Source organism: Portunus trituberculatus, chromosome 39 (assembly GCF_017591435.1).
Source record: "Portunus trituberculatus isolate SZX2019 chromosome 39, ASM1759143v1, whole genome shotgun sequence".
NCBI lineage: Eukaryota > Metazoa > Arthropoda > Malacostraca > Decapoda > Portunidae > Portunus > Portunus trituberculatus.
Window position 1 is genome coordinate 20,663,589 of NC_059293.1, and position 17,500 is coordinate 20,681,088.

The following is a 17,500-nucleotide window of genomic DNA, read 5'->3' on the forward strand; positions in this document are numbered from 1 at the left end:
TCCGAAATTCCGTAATATTTTTGGGTTTAGGATTCTTTTATTCGTACGCTAATGCAAGTTATATATCCCAAATCCGGAAATCGGTAATATTTTTGGGTTGGGGGTTCCTTTATTTCTGCGCTAATACGTGTTACACCTCCCAAATCCGGAGATCTGTAATATTCAGCAAATACTATAAGCTAGTATAATAATTCTAATTTGCTGGATTAAATCATATGTCCGGAATAATGTAAGTTTGCCGGTACTCCGATATGACGCACAATTTTGGGGTTGGGGTCCGGGAGCCTCTATTCCTGCGCTAATACAAGTTAACACCTCCCAATAGAGCTGGGCAGGAACCGGTTCCAACGGTTCCACATGCAAATAGATGGTAGATACGCATGAGATACAAATTACAAATAGTATACTATATAGTGCTTATTTATTAGAATGTTATCATTAATATTATTTAGGAATCCTTGCAAATGCCAGTATCTACAGATGAACGAAGTAAAGTATAATACAATCATGTGTATTAAAAGTTCGTTCATACTGGTCAATGGCTAATAGCAGGCACCGATTTAGTGTTATAGTATCACCATTATTTCTTTATGCTCTGATTGGAAGATATCCTGTGATATCACAATATAGGGTACATTGGGTATATTGGTCACACCAAAACCACTCAAAACTAACCCAAAACACACTCAAAACACCATGCAACACGTCAAAATGCATCAAGACACACCTAAAATTGACTAGAAACACCCAATATAAACAACATTCAGCCCCACACACCCAAACCACTTACAACACTCAATACCGTCCGGTACCACACTCAAAAAGCCATGCAACACCTCAGAATGCCCCCAAACACACCTAAAACTCACTAGAATCACCCAATATATATCCAAATCACCACCACACATCCAGAAGACTCATAACACACTCCCACACAACTTAAAACACTCTAAATTAACCAAAAACCACACTCAAAACACCACACAGCCCCTCAAAATGCTCCCAAAACACACTCAAAACATGCAATTACTGAAACACATTTCAATCCACATACTCAAGGTACGTAAAATATAACTAAAAGGCCTAAAGCACATTGAAAACACACAAAATGCAACAAAAACATACTCATAACACACTGCAACATTACTGAATACACTTGAAACATCACAAATATAACCAACAATATGCATTATAAAGAATGTTAAGATTAAAAGGGACACTTACATATATATTTCATCTTGGCTCTTTTTCCTATTCCACCTCTATTTCTCATTTCTTCTTCATCCTCATCCATTGTTTCTCCTTCTTCTTCCTTCTATTGTTTCCATCTACACACCTGAGCTTAGAAACTCATCAAAACACTAAATGTTAGACAAGATATTGAGGAAATGGAGGGTGACTTAACTATTGTGGTTTGGCTGCTGCTCCTCTTCCTCCTCCCTTTCTCCTTCCTTCCTCCTTATCCTCCTTAATATCCCCTTTCTTTCTCCTTCTGCTACCAATATCTACACACCTGAACTTAGAAGCACACGAAAACACGTAGAAATCACTAGATATCAGGCAAAATATTGACGAACTGGGGTGTTGGAAAAGAGGCGCCAGCCTGGGGCTATGACGAGTCACCACCTGGCCTGTGGTCATCAGAGAAAACGTAAACGGGGTGACTCGGCTAAATTACGTAAATAATTTGATTTCAAAATGACTTTTAGAAAAAACGAAGCCACGGCCGAATACATGACATTTTATGATGTGATAAATATTTAAACTAATTTTCAAAATATCAAAATATCTCCAGCTCATCTAGTTTTAAAAACATTTCTAAATTAATTACATTAAAAGTATAAAACATTTTCAACAATAACTTTCCTAAAACGTCCTGGAAAGTCAAGCCATTTTCACTTGGCGAGTATTTCACCACATTTCCCGGAGTCTGAGCTATCTTTTAAGGCATTCTACAGCGAGTTAGACTGAGATGCAGAAACGTGAGCAAATAAAATAAAGAAAAATAAGACCTTTGTTCAACAGCAGCAAACACCATTTCAAAGTCCACATATGTCACTCAATAGATTAATTTCACACTTAAAATAGCATACACGATTCCTTGATATCACAAAGGCCCACATATAGCTTCAAATAAAAAACCTCAAAATGGAAATGTAAAATTTTGACCGTTAGAAAGTCTTTAACATACGCCATAAAACACCACTAAACACTAAATATTTACCCAATACAGTTGCGGAAAACACTTCAAACACAACAAAACATTTATAGAAACCATAAAAATATAACATGGAAGCGTAACATTAGGAAATATTTGAAAAAAGTATTTGACCCCGCAGGCTGCCGGTTGGAGGGTGATGGCTGGGAGGACAGCGGGGGAAGGCGGCCCTGAGGCAAAACCGGAAACAGCGGTGGCGGACCTCCATATGTTGTTTTTATCATCTCAAGGAGCCAAAATTAAGCCATATAGCGAATTTTTTAGTATGATATGAAATAGTAGACTGGTGGTTGCATTATGACACATGTTCGGCTTACGGTAAGTGAATGAAGCAAATATCAGCTGTTAATACTGACGCCTTGCTTCTATAATGATCGTTATACCTACCATCTTTTAATATCTGCGTACTGTTTTCACTCTCAAATGTAAAGGAAACTTAGAAATAAGTGAATGGCCTTATAAATACGTTTAATTGATGAAGATAAGGCACTGTGGAGGGTTGTGGCGAATTCCTGCACTGCTTGTCTTGCCGCTTGTGCTTAATTGGTGCTTGGTGCTTCTTGCAAACTATCGGTAATATAGCAACACTTCACTTCACTTGTGTGTGTGTGTGTGTGTGTGTGTGTGTGTAGATCTGTTCCGGATGTGTGTGGGGGAGTTTTGAGTGTGCTTTGAAGTGTTTTCGGTATATAAAAGTGTTTATGGCTGTGTGTGGGTGTGTATGGGTCAGTATTGCCCACCGCCACCATCACTGTTACCACCACCGCCACCACAAGACTACTACTGGAGTTTTAACCAGCAGCAGATGGTATATATGTGAAGGCACTACGTGCTTATAACAGTAGGAATGTCTATGATAACTATCAATTACTAAATCTATCATCAATGAGATACTATACTTGTAAAAATATCACATTAGGATTTATTGGTTATTGTGACATCTTTCTCTTCGTTATCTTGTCCAGCTTTGGTTATTTGTCAAAGCAGTATATATCAAATTGTATCTAGTTGTACAGCGAGTGTTGGCAGCTGCCACGGGACAAGAAACGAGGTGCTTAAAAGGCAGACTATTTCATTTCTCTCATTCTCTATTTCTATCGATAGACTGATGATTTACCTTACTGACACCAATTTAATCAGAGAGTTGTGATTTATGTGTAAATATTTATTTTGCACTGTAAATATTTCATCAATATTATGTATGTAAATAAAACTATGAAAATGTGTATGATTTCAGACTTGCGTGATGTGATGTGAATGTTTTCCCTCTTCATGTATATGTGCAATAATATGTAGTGATGCTACGTAGTCACCCTGTGTGCTTGTGAGTTATCCTTCCCTCCCCCACGCCCTGACAAAGGACAATAGTTTTGAGATAGGAGTAGGATCCATGTGTGAATGAAGCGTGTGTGAGAACCTGAGTGTGTATAATATAACGTTAATATTAAAAAAAAAAAAAAAAAAATAAAGTAAATAAATAAAAATAAATGGACAAATTAGAAATAATTGTTTATAGAAACTCAAGAAAGTTTAAATCTTAAAAGAATAAATAAATCAATGAAAAATGACCTAATACCCATGTTAGGGTGATGCCCCCCCAAAAAAAAAAAAAAAAAAAGACACGTCATAAGAGGTAAGCCTGCTAAACTGAGAGTGAGACCGCGACCGTCATTCTCATGATTAAATAAAAAAAAAAAAAAACAATTTACCTACACACACATACTTCATTATTTGCTGATTATACAATAACTTTTTCTATCGAATCATGACGTAATTTTTTTCCAGGCACCAAGGATTTTTCTAGAACATTGTGTTAAAGGTGTATATGTCGAGATAATACCTAAATTTGCGGTATTAGAAAAAATATTTATCACATTCAAATTTACTAAGACAATGGCATCGAAGCAAAATAGGACAGCTCAAGCATGTATATTATTAAAGGAATCCTGTGTGAGATAAGAGCATGTCATTAGCTGAACCGTGCATCCATTTACATTCACTGTCATTCAGTATCCATCACAGATTATAAGTCTCTTAGGATCGGGAGTCAGTACTTAGTATTCTAGAATCATCCCAGCCAGTAATCTAGATGAATCCTGGGACACTACACCCTTCCCTGGTAACCATCAAGCAATGCGCTGGGGATTCAGACTCTGGTATTCACTAGCCGTGTTCTACTGATTCCCCAGAGAAAACGATTCCAGCGCTCCAGCGCGACTGGTATTCATCAAGAGATTCCAAGATTCTGGTATTCGGTATTCACCAGCCGCGCTCTACCGATTCCACGCGGAACCGGTTCCGGAACTGGTTCCGAAGGTTCCGCCCGCCCAAGGAACCGGTTCCTTGAATACTTGAGTTTACGGTTCCTGCCCACTACTACCTCCCAAATCCGGAATTCCGTAATATTTTAGGGTTGGGGATCTTATATTCCTACGCTAATATAATTTAACTATGTGTTAAGTTTAAATAGTACAGTATAGAGTGCTTAAACTAAGTGCTAAGTTGAAATCATTCAGTATAGAATGTTTAAACTGTTAGGTGCTAAGTTGAAATAGTTCAGTATAGAGTGTTGAACCTCTTCAGTACCACGACACTTGCTTACAATCTAACGATTTTATATATCTTTAGAACCTAATGTGGAGGATTAAAGTAATAAAGACTCTGGCCATTAATCTTCTGACCTCCATAGACCCTTCCTAATGTCAATAAAATCGTTTAATCATACCCAAAACGCAAGATAAAAATGCATCTCAGTACTATAGAGATTAACTACGTGCTAGGTTGAAATAGTGCCGTACAAAGTGTTTAATTACGTGCCAAGTTGAAAAAGTACATGTACTATGTTTAAACTACGTGCTAGGGTGTAATTGTAGTGTGTAAGATTATGTTAGTAAGAGAAGCTGCATGGTGATTTTTAGCTGAGAGAGAGAGAGAGAGAGAGAGAGAGAGAGAGAGAGAGAGAGAGTTTTATTTGATTACCTTCCTCTATTCCACTGCTTTTTTCTCTTCCACTAGTCTCTCTCTCTCTCTCTCTCTCTCTCTCTCTCTCTCTAGCATGTGATTACTGCTTTCTTCATAACTTATCATATTATTTCAAATGTAAGAAACAAGAGATGGCTAACAATCCGTCCAAACTCATCTGACCATATCATGCCACGATTTTTGTAGAAGGGGAATGAACCATAAGATTTTAGCAATAAACGTGTATTTTCACACGACACGACACATCACACCACAGGAGACTTACATTATAAATAACACACACACACACACACACACACACACACACACACACACACACACACACACACACACACACACAATGGTGATTCTGTATAGACTACATTACAGTGAAGCCTGGAGAATTCTTTACCATTTTACCTGTTCGTCTATTTATGTATGACTTTTACCGTAAAGAGAGAAATGTAATCTTTACCTAATCACCATCCATAACTTATTGTACTACCGAACGAAACGCCATAATGCGGTACCTCATAATGCCTATAATAGCAATGCCCGTAAAGGTAATGGTTGTTAAGGAGAAATGCGCCCCACAGCAGCTGTTAATAGAGAATCCAGCACCCTTATAGTGTTCTTATAGAGGTATTGATGCTTTTTAAGGGATTACAGCAATGAGAGAGAGAGAGAAAGAGAGAGAGAGATTCAACTAAGCTTGAGGTTAGAACACTCATACACTTTGCCTATCACGTAACGAAAGTATTAAATAATAGTAATAGTAATAATAGTAATAACTCCCTGTTGATTTCGAGTGAGTAGTAACTAATGCCACTTATAATGTACTAAGTTCACCTTCACACCAAGACAACAACAATAGACGTATTAATAACAATGTTAACAACAATGCCTGTTTCCATTTCCCGTCTTGCTATCATCACCATTAGCACCTTAGTGGTAGTAGTAGTAGTAGTAGTAGTAGTAGTAGTAGTAGTAGTGATAGTGGTAATAGTGATAGTGGTAGTGGTAGTAGTAGTAGTAGTAGTAGTAGTAGTAGTAGTAGTAGTAGTAGTGGTAGTGGTAGCAGTAGTGGTAGTAGTGGTAGTAATAGTAATAGTAGTAGTAGTAGTAGTAGTAGTAGTAGTAGTAGTAGTAGTAGTAATTACATAATCTCCCTCCTCATTATCTTTCCATACGCATTCATTAAAGTTATCAGATTCAATAAATGACTCAAGATATCAACAAGTAAGCAAATAATTCTATACATAGAACACAAACCACCCACAGACGCAACAGAACGAACACAACGAAAAAACAAAACAGCAGCAGACGCGTTGGCTCTAATGAAACCGTTCGTGATAAGAAATGATACCAATGTAAACTGAAATGCGCAGAAATGTAGACATGAACAGTAGTAGTAGTAGTAGCAGTAGTAAGAGGAGGAGGAGGAGGAGGAAGAGGAGAACTACTACAACACATTGCTGAGATAGAAAGACAACTACACCATTTCTATATAGACTACCAAATTACACAACTCCATACTAAAATAACACTACACCACATTACTGGAAGATCAAAAGGAAGACTCGTATATTCTTACAGTGTGATTTCTCAACCCTCTACTCGACGCCCTTTACTCGTACCAGAAGACAAGGCAGGGCAGCAGCGGAGGGGACGTGATGACAGTGACGGGAAGAGCAGAGTCAGTGAGGCCGATGCAGTCAGTCAGTGAGGTAGGAGGTGGAGGAGGCCCGGGATGCACTGGAGCCCATGTGGTAAAGTGACGGCGTTGGTGGTGTAGGATCAATCTGCTTCGTGGCGCGCTTCTTATGCCATAGGTAACTCCACGCCATCAGCATGACCAACTGCGCCGCCAGGAACAGTGCGCCGGCCACCACCACGCCCGTGAAGGAGGAACAGCTGCCTTGCGCTTCCACTGACACCTCATTCTCCTTCCTCTGCTTTGCTGAGAATTCAAACTTGTCGGTGATGTGAACGGACTGAACCACGAGCACGTCGGCCTCTTGAACCTGTAGGCACGAGAGGAAGCGAGGGTTAGGAATTGTGTTAACCCCTTCAGTACCATGCCGCGTTTCCATATTCATTCTGCTTACTATTTGGTGGTTTTATACAGCTTCAGAAACTTATGTGGGGATAGAAAACAGTGAAGACTTTGGGCATTAATCTTCTGACCTCCACAGACCCTTCCTAGTATCAATAAAAAGGTCTAATCGTACACAAATCTCAAGGTAAAAATGTGCCCCAGTATTGAAGATGTTAAGGGCTGGGAAGAAAGGTTAAGATATTCGTTTTCAATTTGAGTAGCTTAGAAAATCATTATATACATTATGTCGCTATCATGGAAATTACTGTACTCTATGTCTTCTGCTACCACAGCTTACCTCTCTCCTCTTCCTCTTGCCGAAGGAGAAACGGGAGCGAGAGACCCCATCGAAGCTTGGCACTTGACACTGGACAGGCTCACATTTGGGGAAGCATGGCGTGACAAGCCCGCGGAACTGCACCATCTCGGAGGACGGGAACTTGAAGGCTTGGAAGGGCGCGAGGAGGATCTTTCCACTTCCATTCAACTGTTCAGGGAGAAGGAAACGTGGATATTTACTGGATGAAGGAGGATTTAGAGCTGGTTTTGTGTATCGTTTACTTCTCAGATATGTATATAACAGTAGGGAAGGTATATTAGGAGGTAAAAAGAGATAGGGAAGGAAGAATATAGAAATGGAGAGAAAATAGCAAGGGAACTTAAAAGGTGCATAAACTTGAACCTTTGCATATCGATTACTCCTCAGATGTTTAGCAGTAGGAAGGTAGATAAGGAGGAAAAAAAGATGGAAAGGAAGAACAGAGATGGAGGGAAGAAGAACATAGCAAAGAGACTTAAAAGGTACATAAACTCGAACTAAATCGAAAGCTGAGATAAAAACGCCAAGGTTATTTCAGCATTACCCAAGAGAACATGAATGAGACTTAGAAGATTCACAAACTCAAGAAAAGAACAAATTGCAAGCCGAGAATCAAGAAGAAATGAAACACGTAAGACGAAAGAATGTAACAAGAATGAAGAAATGAAGAGGGAAGTAAGAAGTATAGAACATTATGAGAGAAGACGACGATAAATACAAAAATAGGTACCAAGATTATAAAAAAAGCTACCACTACCCTTTACAAATCAACAATACTCCAATTTCTAAGACTTAGCCCCTTCATTCTGCTTCTTATTGGGTGATTTTAAACAGCTTCAGAAACTTAAGTAAGAGATTAAAATAGTGGAAACTCTAGCCATCAATCTTCTAAGCCCCATAGATGTCAATAGAATTATCTAATCACACCCCAAACTCATGATAGAAATGCGTTCCAGTATTGAAGGGGTTAAGGGCTTACATACGTACCTGTACCACTTTCTGCATGATTGTGGGGTCAGTGGGGCAGCCGTTACCATCAATAAGCAAGATCTCAGCGTTGTCCTCGCCGTCCATCGCCACCAACTCCCGCACGAAGATCTCATAGGGCGAGTTTGGATCCAGAATCTCAAAGCGGAGAGCAAGGCTGTCTCCGACCTGGCAAAAGGATGCGTGATTGAGTGGGTGTGGTCTTGGGAAGGGAGGGTGAAAGAAAACGCGATTGGATGTGAGTGAGTGAGGGTTCTTTTTTTTTTTCACAGAGTTTGATGGGAAATAAGAGAGGGATATATGGTCTTGGGAGGGTTGGAAGAGAGAAAACGCGATGGGATGTGAGTGAGTGAGATTTTTTTTTTCCGAGTTTGACGGGAAGTGTGAGTGAGATAGTGGCAGGAAATATCTCATTGCTATACATTAACTCCTCCTCCTTCTCCTATTCCTCCTCCTTCCCTCATTACTAACTACTCTGAGTAATTTTTTTCTTAATCCAGAGTCACATCCAAATTTTACACCGCAAGTAGAGATTTCTAAACCTACCCTTTTAATCCCCTTTCCTTTCTTTCATGTCAGTTATAAAAATTTCATTGGTTTGCATGTTGTGAAGTAGAAAGCCTATTGACTCCACTGCTAGGTTCCTTTCCTTATCTGTCCAGTCGAAACATCCAGTCCTTTAATCTCCCTTTCCTTTCTTTCACGTCAGTCATAATAATTCACTGTTCTGCGTGTTGCCAAGTGTTACCTATCGCAGTGAAAGACCTCATGACTCCACTGCTAAGCTCATTTCCTTACTTATCCAGTCGAAACATCCAGTTCCTTTAATCTCCCTTTCCTTTCTTTCATGTCAGTCACACAAATTTCACTGCCCTGCGTGTTTTGAAGTGTTACATGTCGCAGCGAGAAGCCTAATGACTACACTGTCCCCAGGTCAGACTGCTTAACCTCTCAGTATCGACCCAAAATGCCTTGACACCTCCCTCAACTTTTTCTTCATTAGCTTCTACAACATTCGCGGTCTTAGATCTAGTTTTCAATCTGCAGAACACCAGTTGCTAAGCTTATTTCCTTACCTGTGCACTCGCAACATCCAGTCCAGAGCCATCAGTGACCCGCATCACCACGTCAGGTGAGTCCACAACTGTTTCCTCGTAGAATTCTGTCCTGTTCACGTCGCTTCTCACTTCCAGACCCGAGAGAAGGGAGTTGGTGACTGTCTGGTTCTTGATGTCATAGTGGCAGTGAAGCACCAAGCCAACGTCCGCTGAGGTCACTATCATATCGTGGTGCTGCGTGGGAGAGTGGAGTTGTGATGAGTGGATGGTAGTGGTGGTGTGTGGGAGAAAGTATTGGATAAAATAGCATTCGTGGTGTGTAGGAGAGAATAGTCATGGTAAGGTTACATAGAGTTATAGATACACAAGCAACAATAGACCCTGCAGTCCTTATGAGATGACCTAACCTTCACTCCCTGCCCCATTCAACCTCCCACAGACATCTACTTTAACTTGAGGCACCTGACAGACACCTGCTCAACCCCTTCATTGGTAGACACATTTCTCTCCTGTTACTTCAATAGTTCTCTAACCTTCAAGAAAATTAGAATAGTTTCCCTTATTTCTCTTTCATTTTCTATCCTTACGAACCTTTTTTTCACCCTGTTCTTGATGTTAATGGGTGAAAATAAAAGTGACAGGGTTAATGAGGGGCCTGGCACCTGCCCAAACTCACCTGGAAACAATATTAACATAGTCTTTTTAATTTATCGCTTCTTTACAAACATTCTTCTCACCCTATTCTTGATGTTAATGGATGAAAACAAGAATGACAGGTTAATGAGGGAACTAAACTCATCTAAACAGTGTTAAGTCTATTTTTTTCTCTCCTTTTCTATCCTTACAAACATTCTTCTAACCCTGTTCTTGATGTTAATGGGTGAAAACAAGAGTGACAAGTTAATGAGGAGCCTGACACCTGCTCAAACTCACCTGGATGACAATGTTACTGGTGAAGGTGGAGGGAGGATCCTGCGCCACGCCGCACTTCATATCATTGTAGGGCAAGGTGATGCTGAACTCAGTGCTGGAGTTCACGTCCACCCTGCAGGAGTTGGGTCGCTCCCTGGAGTAGATCTTGCCGTCGAAGATCGTGGAGGTGGAAATGTGGGCGAGCATCTCCGCGGCGCGACACTCCACGGAGACCTGCAGGTGTTGTGAGAGTTTAGGCTCGTATTCTCATATACTTCTGTGCTTCACCTCCGCTACTCAAAAAATGCCTTATCTAAATTTACACGAGTTTTTAAGATGTTTTTTACGGTTCTAAAGGCAGATTAATAGGATTTCTACATTATTAACTGGAGAAACACTCTTGAAAACCCTGCTAATCATCTCTGCGGCCCAGGGAAATAGTCGTGGTGAGAGAGTTAAGCGTTTCTTAATAAGGACCTTAGCGGTAGTAGTGGTAGTGGCAGTATAGTGGTAGATGTAATAATGGTAGTTGTAGTAGTGATAGATGTAGTAATAGAAGCTGTAGTGGTAGTTGTAGTAATGGTATATGCAGTAAAGTACCGTATAGCAACAATAGAAAGAAACAGCAACTACTATAATGATAACAATAACAAAAACAATTCATTGCTAAGAGTAAGTAAAACAAAGTGACAGATAATACCCTCTCTTACATCTAATCTAAATTACTAAATGAATTTCCCCTGTCACTTTCCATCACCCTCAATTCACGACCTCCATCACTCACTACCCATCCATCTACCCAAAATTCCTTCTCCCTTACGTACCTGGTAACAAGCGTGCCTCTCGTAAGTGGTGGAGTTGTCAAGGAGAAGGTAAGGTTCCTGAATGTGGGCAAGGGTCGACGAGGAGTGGTGGGAGAGACGGCATATCTTCTCCCCAGCGGACATGAAGTCGAAGGAATGACACGTGAAGTTGGCTTTCATACACCTGTGAATGGGAGAGTGGTTAGTGTCTGGGAAGGAGAGAATGTGTTGGTGTATAAGGAGTTGTCTGGCCTTCACGTGGTAGTCTGTGAAGCGAAGGAGAAAGGTGTTTGTCTTGTTATACTGTGTCTGTGTCCGTCTGTGTCTGTGTCTGTGTGTTGAGCTTCCATACATCTCATGATATATTTTTTCACCATTTTTGTTTCATGTTTTGATAAGTTTCAATTGGGTTTCAATAGTATTTAATTTTCATCACTCTATGTCATGCTTTTCTTAATCAATTCCCTTCCCTCATTCATTCCTATCATCCTTTCTGAACCATCATTCACGCACACACACACACACACACACACACACACACACACACACACACACACACACACTAACTCGCCTTTCCATCCCAATTTCTCATCCAATTTCCTTTCATCTATTCCTAGCATCCCTAAACTTCACTCACCAACTAACTTACTCACGCACTAACTCACCTCTTCCTGCACTCTAAACCTCACTCACTAACTCACGCACGCACTCACTCACTAAATTCACTCACCTCTCCCTGCATTCTTCCGTGGTCTCCAGATCCTCGTACACAGAGTCAACAGTCTTCAGGATCTTGTTTCGCAGTTTCGTAAACTCACACATCTCATGCAGCTGGGGCACGCACGCTACCTCGACATACACCGCCCCGATGGACACGTCTAGGAGCGGCCTGCGTCCCACCATGTTGCGATTCGCCCTCGACAAGACGCATTCCTTCGTTGTGTTGTGGTAAGTGATGGACCTGGAGGAAAAATAGCGATCCCTGTGTTTAGAAATGCTTTGTTGTCTCACTATGGTTGTTTGTAAAGACCGCTGAGGTGATTGACTAGCTGGCTTCTCAAGTGCTTCAGGTGAAATAAAAGTGATGACAAATAGTAACGGAAATGAACAGAAGGATGATTTATATGCTGGTAAAATAGAAGTCATAAGGATTATAAGAAAATACATAGAAAAGAACAATAAGTAGGCGATGTATAAATGGTAACGGAAATGGACAGAAGGATGATGATTTAGATGCTGGTAAAATAGAAGTCACAAGAATTATTAAGAGAAATACATTGAAAGAAAAACAATAATTAGACTCACAGGCACAGCGAAAGATTATGAACACAGTGCTACTACTAAAACTTATTACATACACATTTAAACTAAACTAGTTCTGCAACCTTTGGACAAACTAGTTATCATGAAAGAAAAATAAGTAAATCTCTCTCTCTCTCTCTCTCTCTCTCTCTCTCTCTCTCTCTCTCTCTCTCTCTTTACAGCGCCACAAAACCACTGCACGGCCAGCTTATCACCCACACAGTTACTTGAAGCGCCACCACCCGAGGCAAGCAGTGACCAGCCGCTCCTCGGGTGGGGCGGGAAGTCTGTCACCCCCGCCAGCTGTGAGGACTGGCTGGAGCGTCTTGTGGCAGGGCAGGAGTGGAGAGTGACGGCCAGATTGGAAGGGATTTTAAGAGGCTATCAGGTAGCTAGGAAATGTTGGATAAACAGACAGACAGACATGAAAATAGACAGACAGATAGATAAAATGATAGATAGAAGAATTGAGAGACAAAGAAACTAATACAGACGCACATACAGACACGACAGAAAGCAGATAAACAAACTGACAAGGCATACAAACATCTAAACTGACAGATAGAAAGCACCTACAGAAATACAAGCAGAAGAAAAGCAAATAGACATAAACAAGGAGACAGACATAACAATTAATCTCTTCAGCACCATGACGCGTTTCCATATTTATTCTGCTTATTATTTGGCGATTTTATACAGCTTCAGAAACATGTGTTGGGACCAGAATAGTAAAGACTCTGGCTATTGATCTTTTGAACCACATAGACCCTTCGTAATGCAAATAAAATCGTCTAATCGTAATTCTGAAGGGGTTCACACACACACACACACACACACACACACACACACACTACCTGCAGGAGAATGAGGTCTCCAGCATGCACGCCTCCACACACTCGGTCCTGGACTCTGCGATGTGGGTCTTCTCCTCCTCGATGAAGTGGCTGAGGGCGAGGTCCGGCACACTTTCGAAAGCCCAGGAGAGGCACATAGCGGCGCGTCAACAGAGAGACACACCTTCTGCGCGTACAGCGTGAACACCGGGAACTGGGACCGCGCCAGGAGCTCTGTAGAAGGCGCAGAAGGAGGTAAAATTAGTCTTTGGCTTTTAAGAACATAGCAGGAAAGACAGGGAAGTTTTAATGATTTTTTTTTTTTTTATATGTAAGGATTGTCGTGTGTAGGCAACAACAACAACAACAACAATAACAATAACAATAACAACATTTCACCATCTCTTCCACCACCTCCTTCCACTCTCCTCTCTCTCCAAATCTTTCCTTTTCCCATGCCATCCCATACCTTGTCATCCCATCTTTCCATCTCCCTTTAACCTGCCAACCACCACCACCACCTTGTCATCCCACCACCACCACCACCACAGCCGCCGCCACCGCCGCCACTGACCTGTCCAGAGGTAGGGCGCAGGCAACGTTAGGTGGGCAGGGAGCGCCACATGCATCACAAAAAGCGGTCCTTCCCTCCTCTCTGCCCCCCTCCCCCTAAACCCCCGGCGCCTCGGCCCGCTGACCCACCATCGGGCATCATCATCGTCAACATCAGCACCGCGTTTGTAGTCACCTCCACATGTCACCTCCCTGCCCCACTTCCCGCTACATTCCTCTCCTGTTCCATGATGTGTCTTTCACTGTGCCCTTTGTCTTATTTCTATCCTCTCTCTCTCTCTCTCTCTCTCTCTCTCTCTCTCTCTCTCTCTCTCTCTCTCTCTCTCTCTCCTTTTCTTTCTCGTTTCTATTTCTTTCGTGTTTTTTTTCTTTTCCTCTTTTCTCTTTTACCATGTCTTTTTTTTTCTTTCTCGTCTGTTAAGTGTGTCTTCTTTTCCTCTTTCCTATTTTTCGTCTCGTGTCTTTTTTTTTTCTTTCATATTCTTTCCTCTTCTTTATTTCCAACCTCCTAGCTCCTCTATTTCGCTTCTGTATCTGCTCTGTTTCCCTTATCTCCATCTTTCTTCGCCTTCTTATCTTTCGTCATCTTCTTCTTAAATTCCAAACTCTTTCCTCGCATTTCTTTATCTCTCCTCGTCTATTTTATCTCTTCTTTCCTTCTTCCTTCTTTTCTCTTATTTCTCCTCCTTCATTTTAACTTCCACCTCTCCCTTCTGCCAAATTCTTATCTTCCTGCTTCGTCTTTCAATTTTTCTTTCTTTTTGCTTCCTCCTCCTCCTCCTCCTTATCTTCTGTGCATTCCTCTATTATCGTCATCTTTTTCTTCTCTTTCGTCTCAGTGTTTGCCTTTGCTGTATATATGTATATCTTCATTTGACCTACTCTTCATCTTTCTCTTCCTCCTCCTCCTCCTCCTCCTCCTCCGATAACAAACAAGAAGAACAGGTTGAAGCAGAACAAGATAAACTAAACAAGATAAACAGGAGGAAATAGACAAAAAAGAACAATAATAACTGAACTGGAAAGAAGGAAAGAGAAAATCATGACTTTAATGATGATTGGAACGTAAAATAAGGGGAATAGAAATTATGGGAGATTATTATGAAGAAATGCACATGAGAGAGAGAGAGAGAGAGAGTACACAATCTCTTCCTTGTAAATCTAAACTGAGGACGTCTTATTCTCGTTTTCTTTGGAACAGTGTATGGGTGACTAGTGTGTTAGTCCCTTGAGTACTACTTGGTGATTTTATGCAGCTTCAGAAACTCATGTGGGGAATCAAAATTGTGTAGGTTGTGGCCATTAATCTTCTGACCTCCATAGACCCTTCCTAGTGTCAATAAAATGGTTTAATCGTACACAAATCTCAAGGTAAAAATGTATCCCAGTATTGAAGGGGTTAATATATGGAGTTTGATACTAGCGTGTGTTCAGTGGTACTTTGGGATATGGTAGTGGTGAATGGTAGAAGTAGGCTGATGATGGTGACTGATAGAACATAATTGATTAGCAAGGAGTAACTGATCTGATGGAACGGGTATTGTGTGTGTGTGTGTGTGTGTGTGTGTGTGTGTGTGTGTGTGTGTGTGTGTGTGATACCAAAATACGTATGGATATTACATCTCTACCCTTTGCCTTTCCTCCTCCTCCTCCTTAGCAGTAAAGCAACGTCCACACCTCTCCCTCTCCCTCTCCCTCTCTCTCTGCTCTCCCAATTCTCCCTCCTCTCACAGTACCGGTTCAGTACCCTACATGTACCCTCTCACTTCACCACGTACCGCACCCTCTCAACTCTCACCTAATTTTCTCAGTACCCACAAACCCTCTTTCCCTCTCCCTTCCTCTCCCTCCCTCTCATTTAAGTCAGCTGGTGTCTAGTAGGTGGAATAGGAGTTGTACCTTCACCACTACCACCACCACTACTACCAGCACCACCACCACCACCACCACCACCACCACCACCGTTACTTTGCCGCTGCCGCCAAACCCTGTGGCCGCAATCCAGACACAGCGCGTCATACCCTTCCCCTCCTCCTCCTCCTCCTCCTCCTCCTCCTCCTCCTCCTCCTCCTCCTCCTCTTCCTCCTTCTTCTCTTTCACCTCCTCCTTTTCTTCTCGTCTTGTGCTTCCTCGTCCTTCTCATTTTTCTTTCTTTCTTTCTTTGTGGTTTTCTTAAATTTCCTCGTTTCATTTTAGTTTGTCTTATTTCCTCCTTTTCTTTCTTCCTCTTCTTGTTCTTACTCGTCCTCCTTTCCTCTTTCTTTCTTTTCTCCTCCTTACTGGTTTTATTGCATTCTTTTCTACTGTTTTTTAGTGATAGTTATCATTCGTGTTTCTATCTTCGCTTCTCCTCCTCCTCCTCCTCCTCCTCCTCTTCCTCCTCCTCAAAGAGCCATGCATTGAACTCAAAATCTGTTGCTATGTAGTTATCTTATATAGACATGTACCATCTGCTCCTCTACTCTTCTCTTATCTCGAATCTCATACACACACATGTTGAACTCAGCGCATCACATCAAAATAATAGAGATTACCCTACATTATTCACAGAAAACTTGTCCACTTCAGCAACACAGACTGCTCTAGAACAATATCACCAAACCACACGTCCGCCGCCTCTTGGAATATGGATACATGTTTTCAAGCGTATTGTTCTCCCTTTATGATAGTTTTCCAAGGCTATAAGATTGTTTAATACGGTTCTCAAGTGTGTTTTTTCTTCATGATTGTATGGAATTATTGTTAAACTGTTACTAGGATTAAGAAAATACCCTTGAAACTCCCAAAAGCTTTCACTGTAGCTTGGTTAAAAGGCATATTATCACTAGAAGTAAGGTAAGCACTCTTGAAAGCAACACCTACCACGGCTTATTCAGTGTTAAACTATTGCAAAACTCATGAAAGGATGCCTGAAAACTTTAAAAATTTTCACTACAATCTATTAAGGTCAAACTATCACTCTGGTAAACTCAAACTCCCTACCTGCTTCTGTATTTCCAACTTCCTGACTTGACTTCATTTAAGTTAAAAAAATATATTTCATAGGTAAACTGGATAAGAGGAAAGAGAGACTTATAAAAATGGAGGGAGGGAAATGAGTGAGGGACAAGAGAGGAGAGAGAGAGAGGAGAGGAGAGGAGAGGAGAAAAATAAGAGGAGACAAGTTGAGAGAACGCGGCACAAGGAAGAGAAAGGAAGGAAAAGAGAAGATCAGGAGGAGATAGAATAAGAAGAGAGAGATTAAATTAAAGAGTTCAAGGAAGTGGAGAAAAGAAAAAAGATGAGAGATGAAAGGAGGAGATGTTTAGGAGAGAAAACAGGAAGAGACAGGTTGAGAGGACGCAGAAGAAGGAAGAGAAAGAAGGTAAGGTGAAAGAGGAAGGAAGGGGGAGAGGTTTAAGAGAGAAAGGAAGGAGAGGAAGGGAGGGGAAGGGAA

At 41.1% G+C, this 17,500-nt stretch overlaps 1 protein-coding gene across 1 annotated transcript in view; it reads right to left on the minus strand.

The window, feature by feature from the left end:
• Positions 1–5,406: 5,406 nt before the first annotated feature.
• The window catches only part of LOC123515606, a 29,373-nt gene continuing 17,279 nt past the window's right edge, over positions 5,407–17,500 (minus strand). The window contains 9 exon segments of the mRNA XM_045274392.1: positions 5,407–7,203; positions 7,576–7,764; positions 8,584–8,751; positions 9,660–9,875; positions 10,575–10,787; positions 11,378–11,540; positions 12,087–12,317; positions 13,513–13,639; positions 13,642–13,725. Of these exon segments, the coding sequence (XP_045130327.1) occupies positions 6,895–7,203; positions 7,576–7,764; positions 8,584–8,751; positions 9,660–9,875; positions 10,575–10,787; positions 11,378–11,540; positions 12,087–12,317; positions 13,513–13,639; positions 13,642–13,725 (1,700 nt within the window). The 3' untranslated portion in view covers positions 5,407–6,894.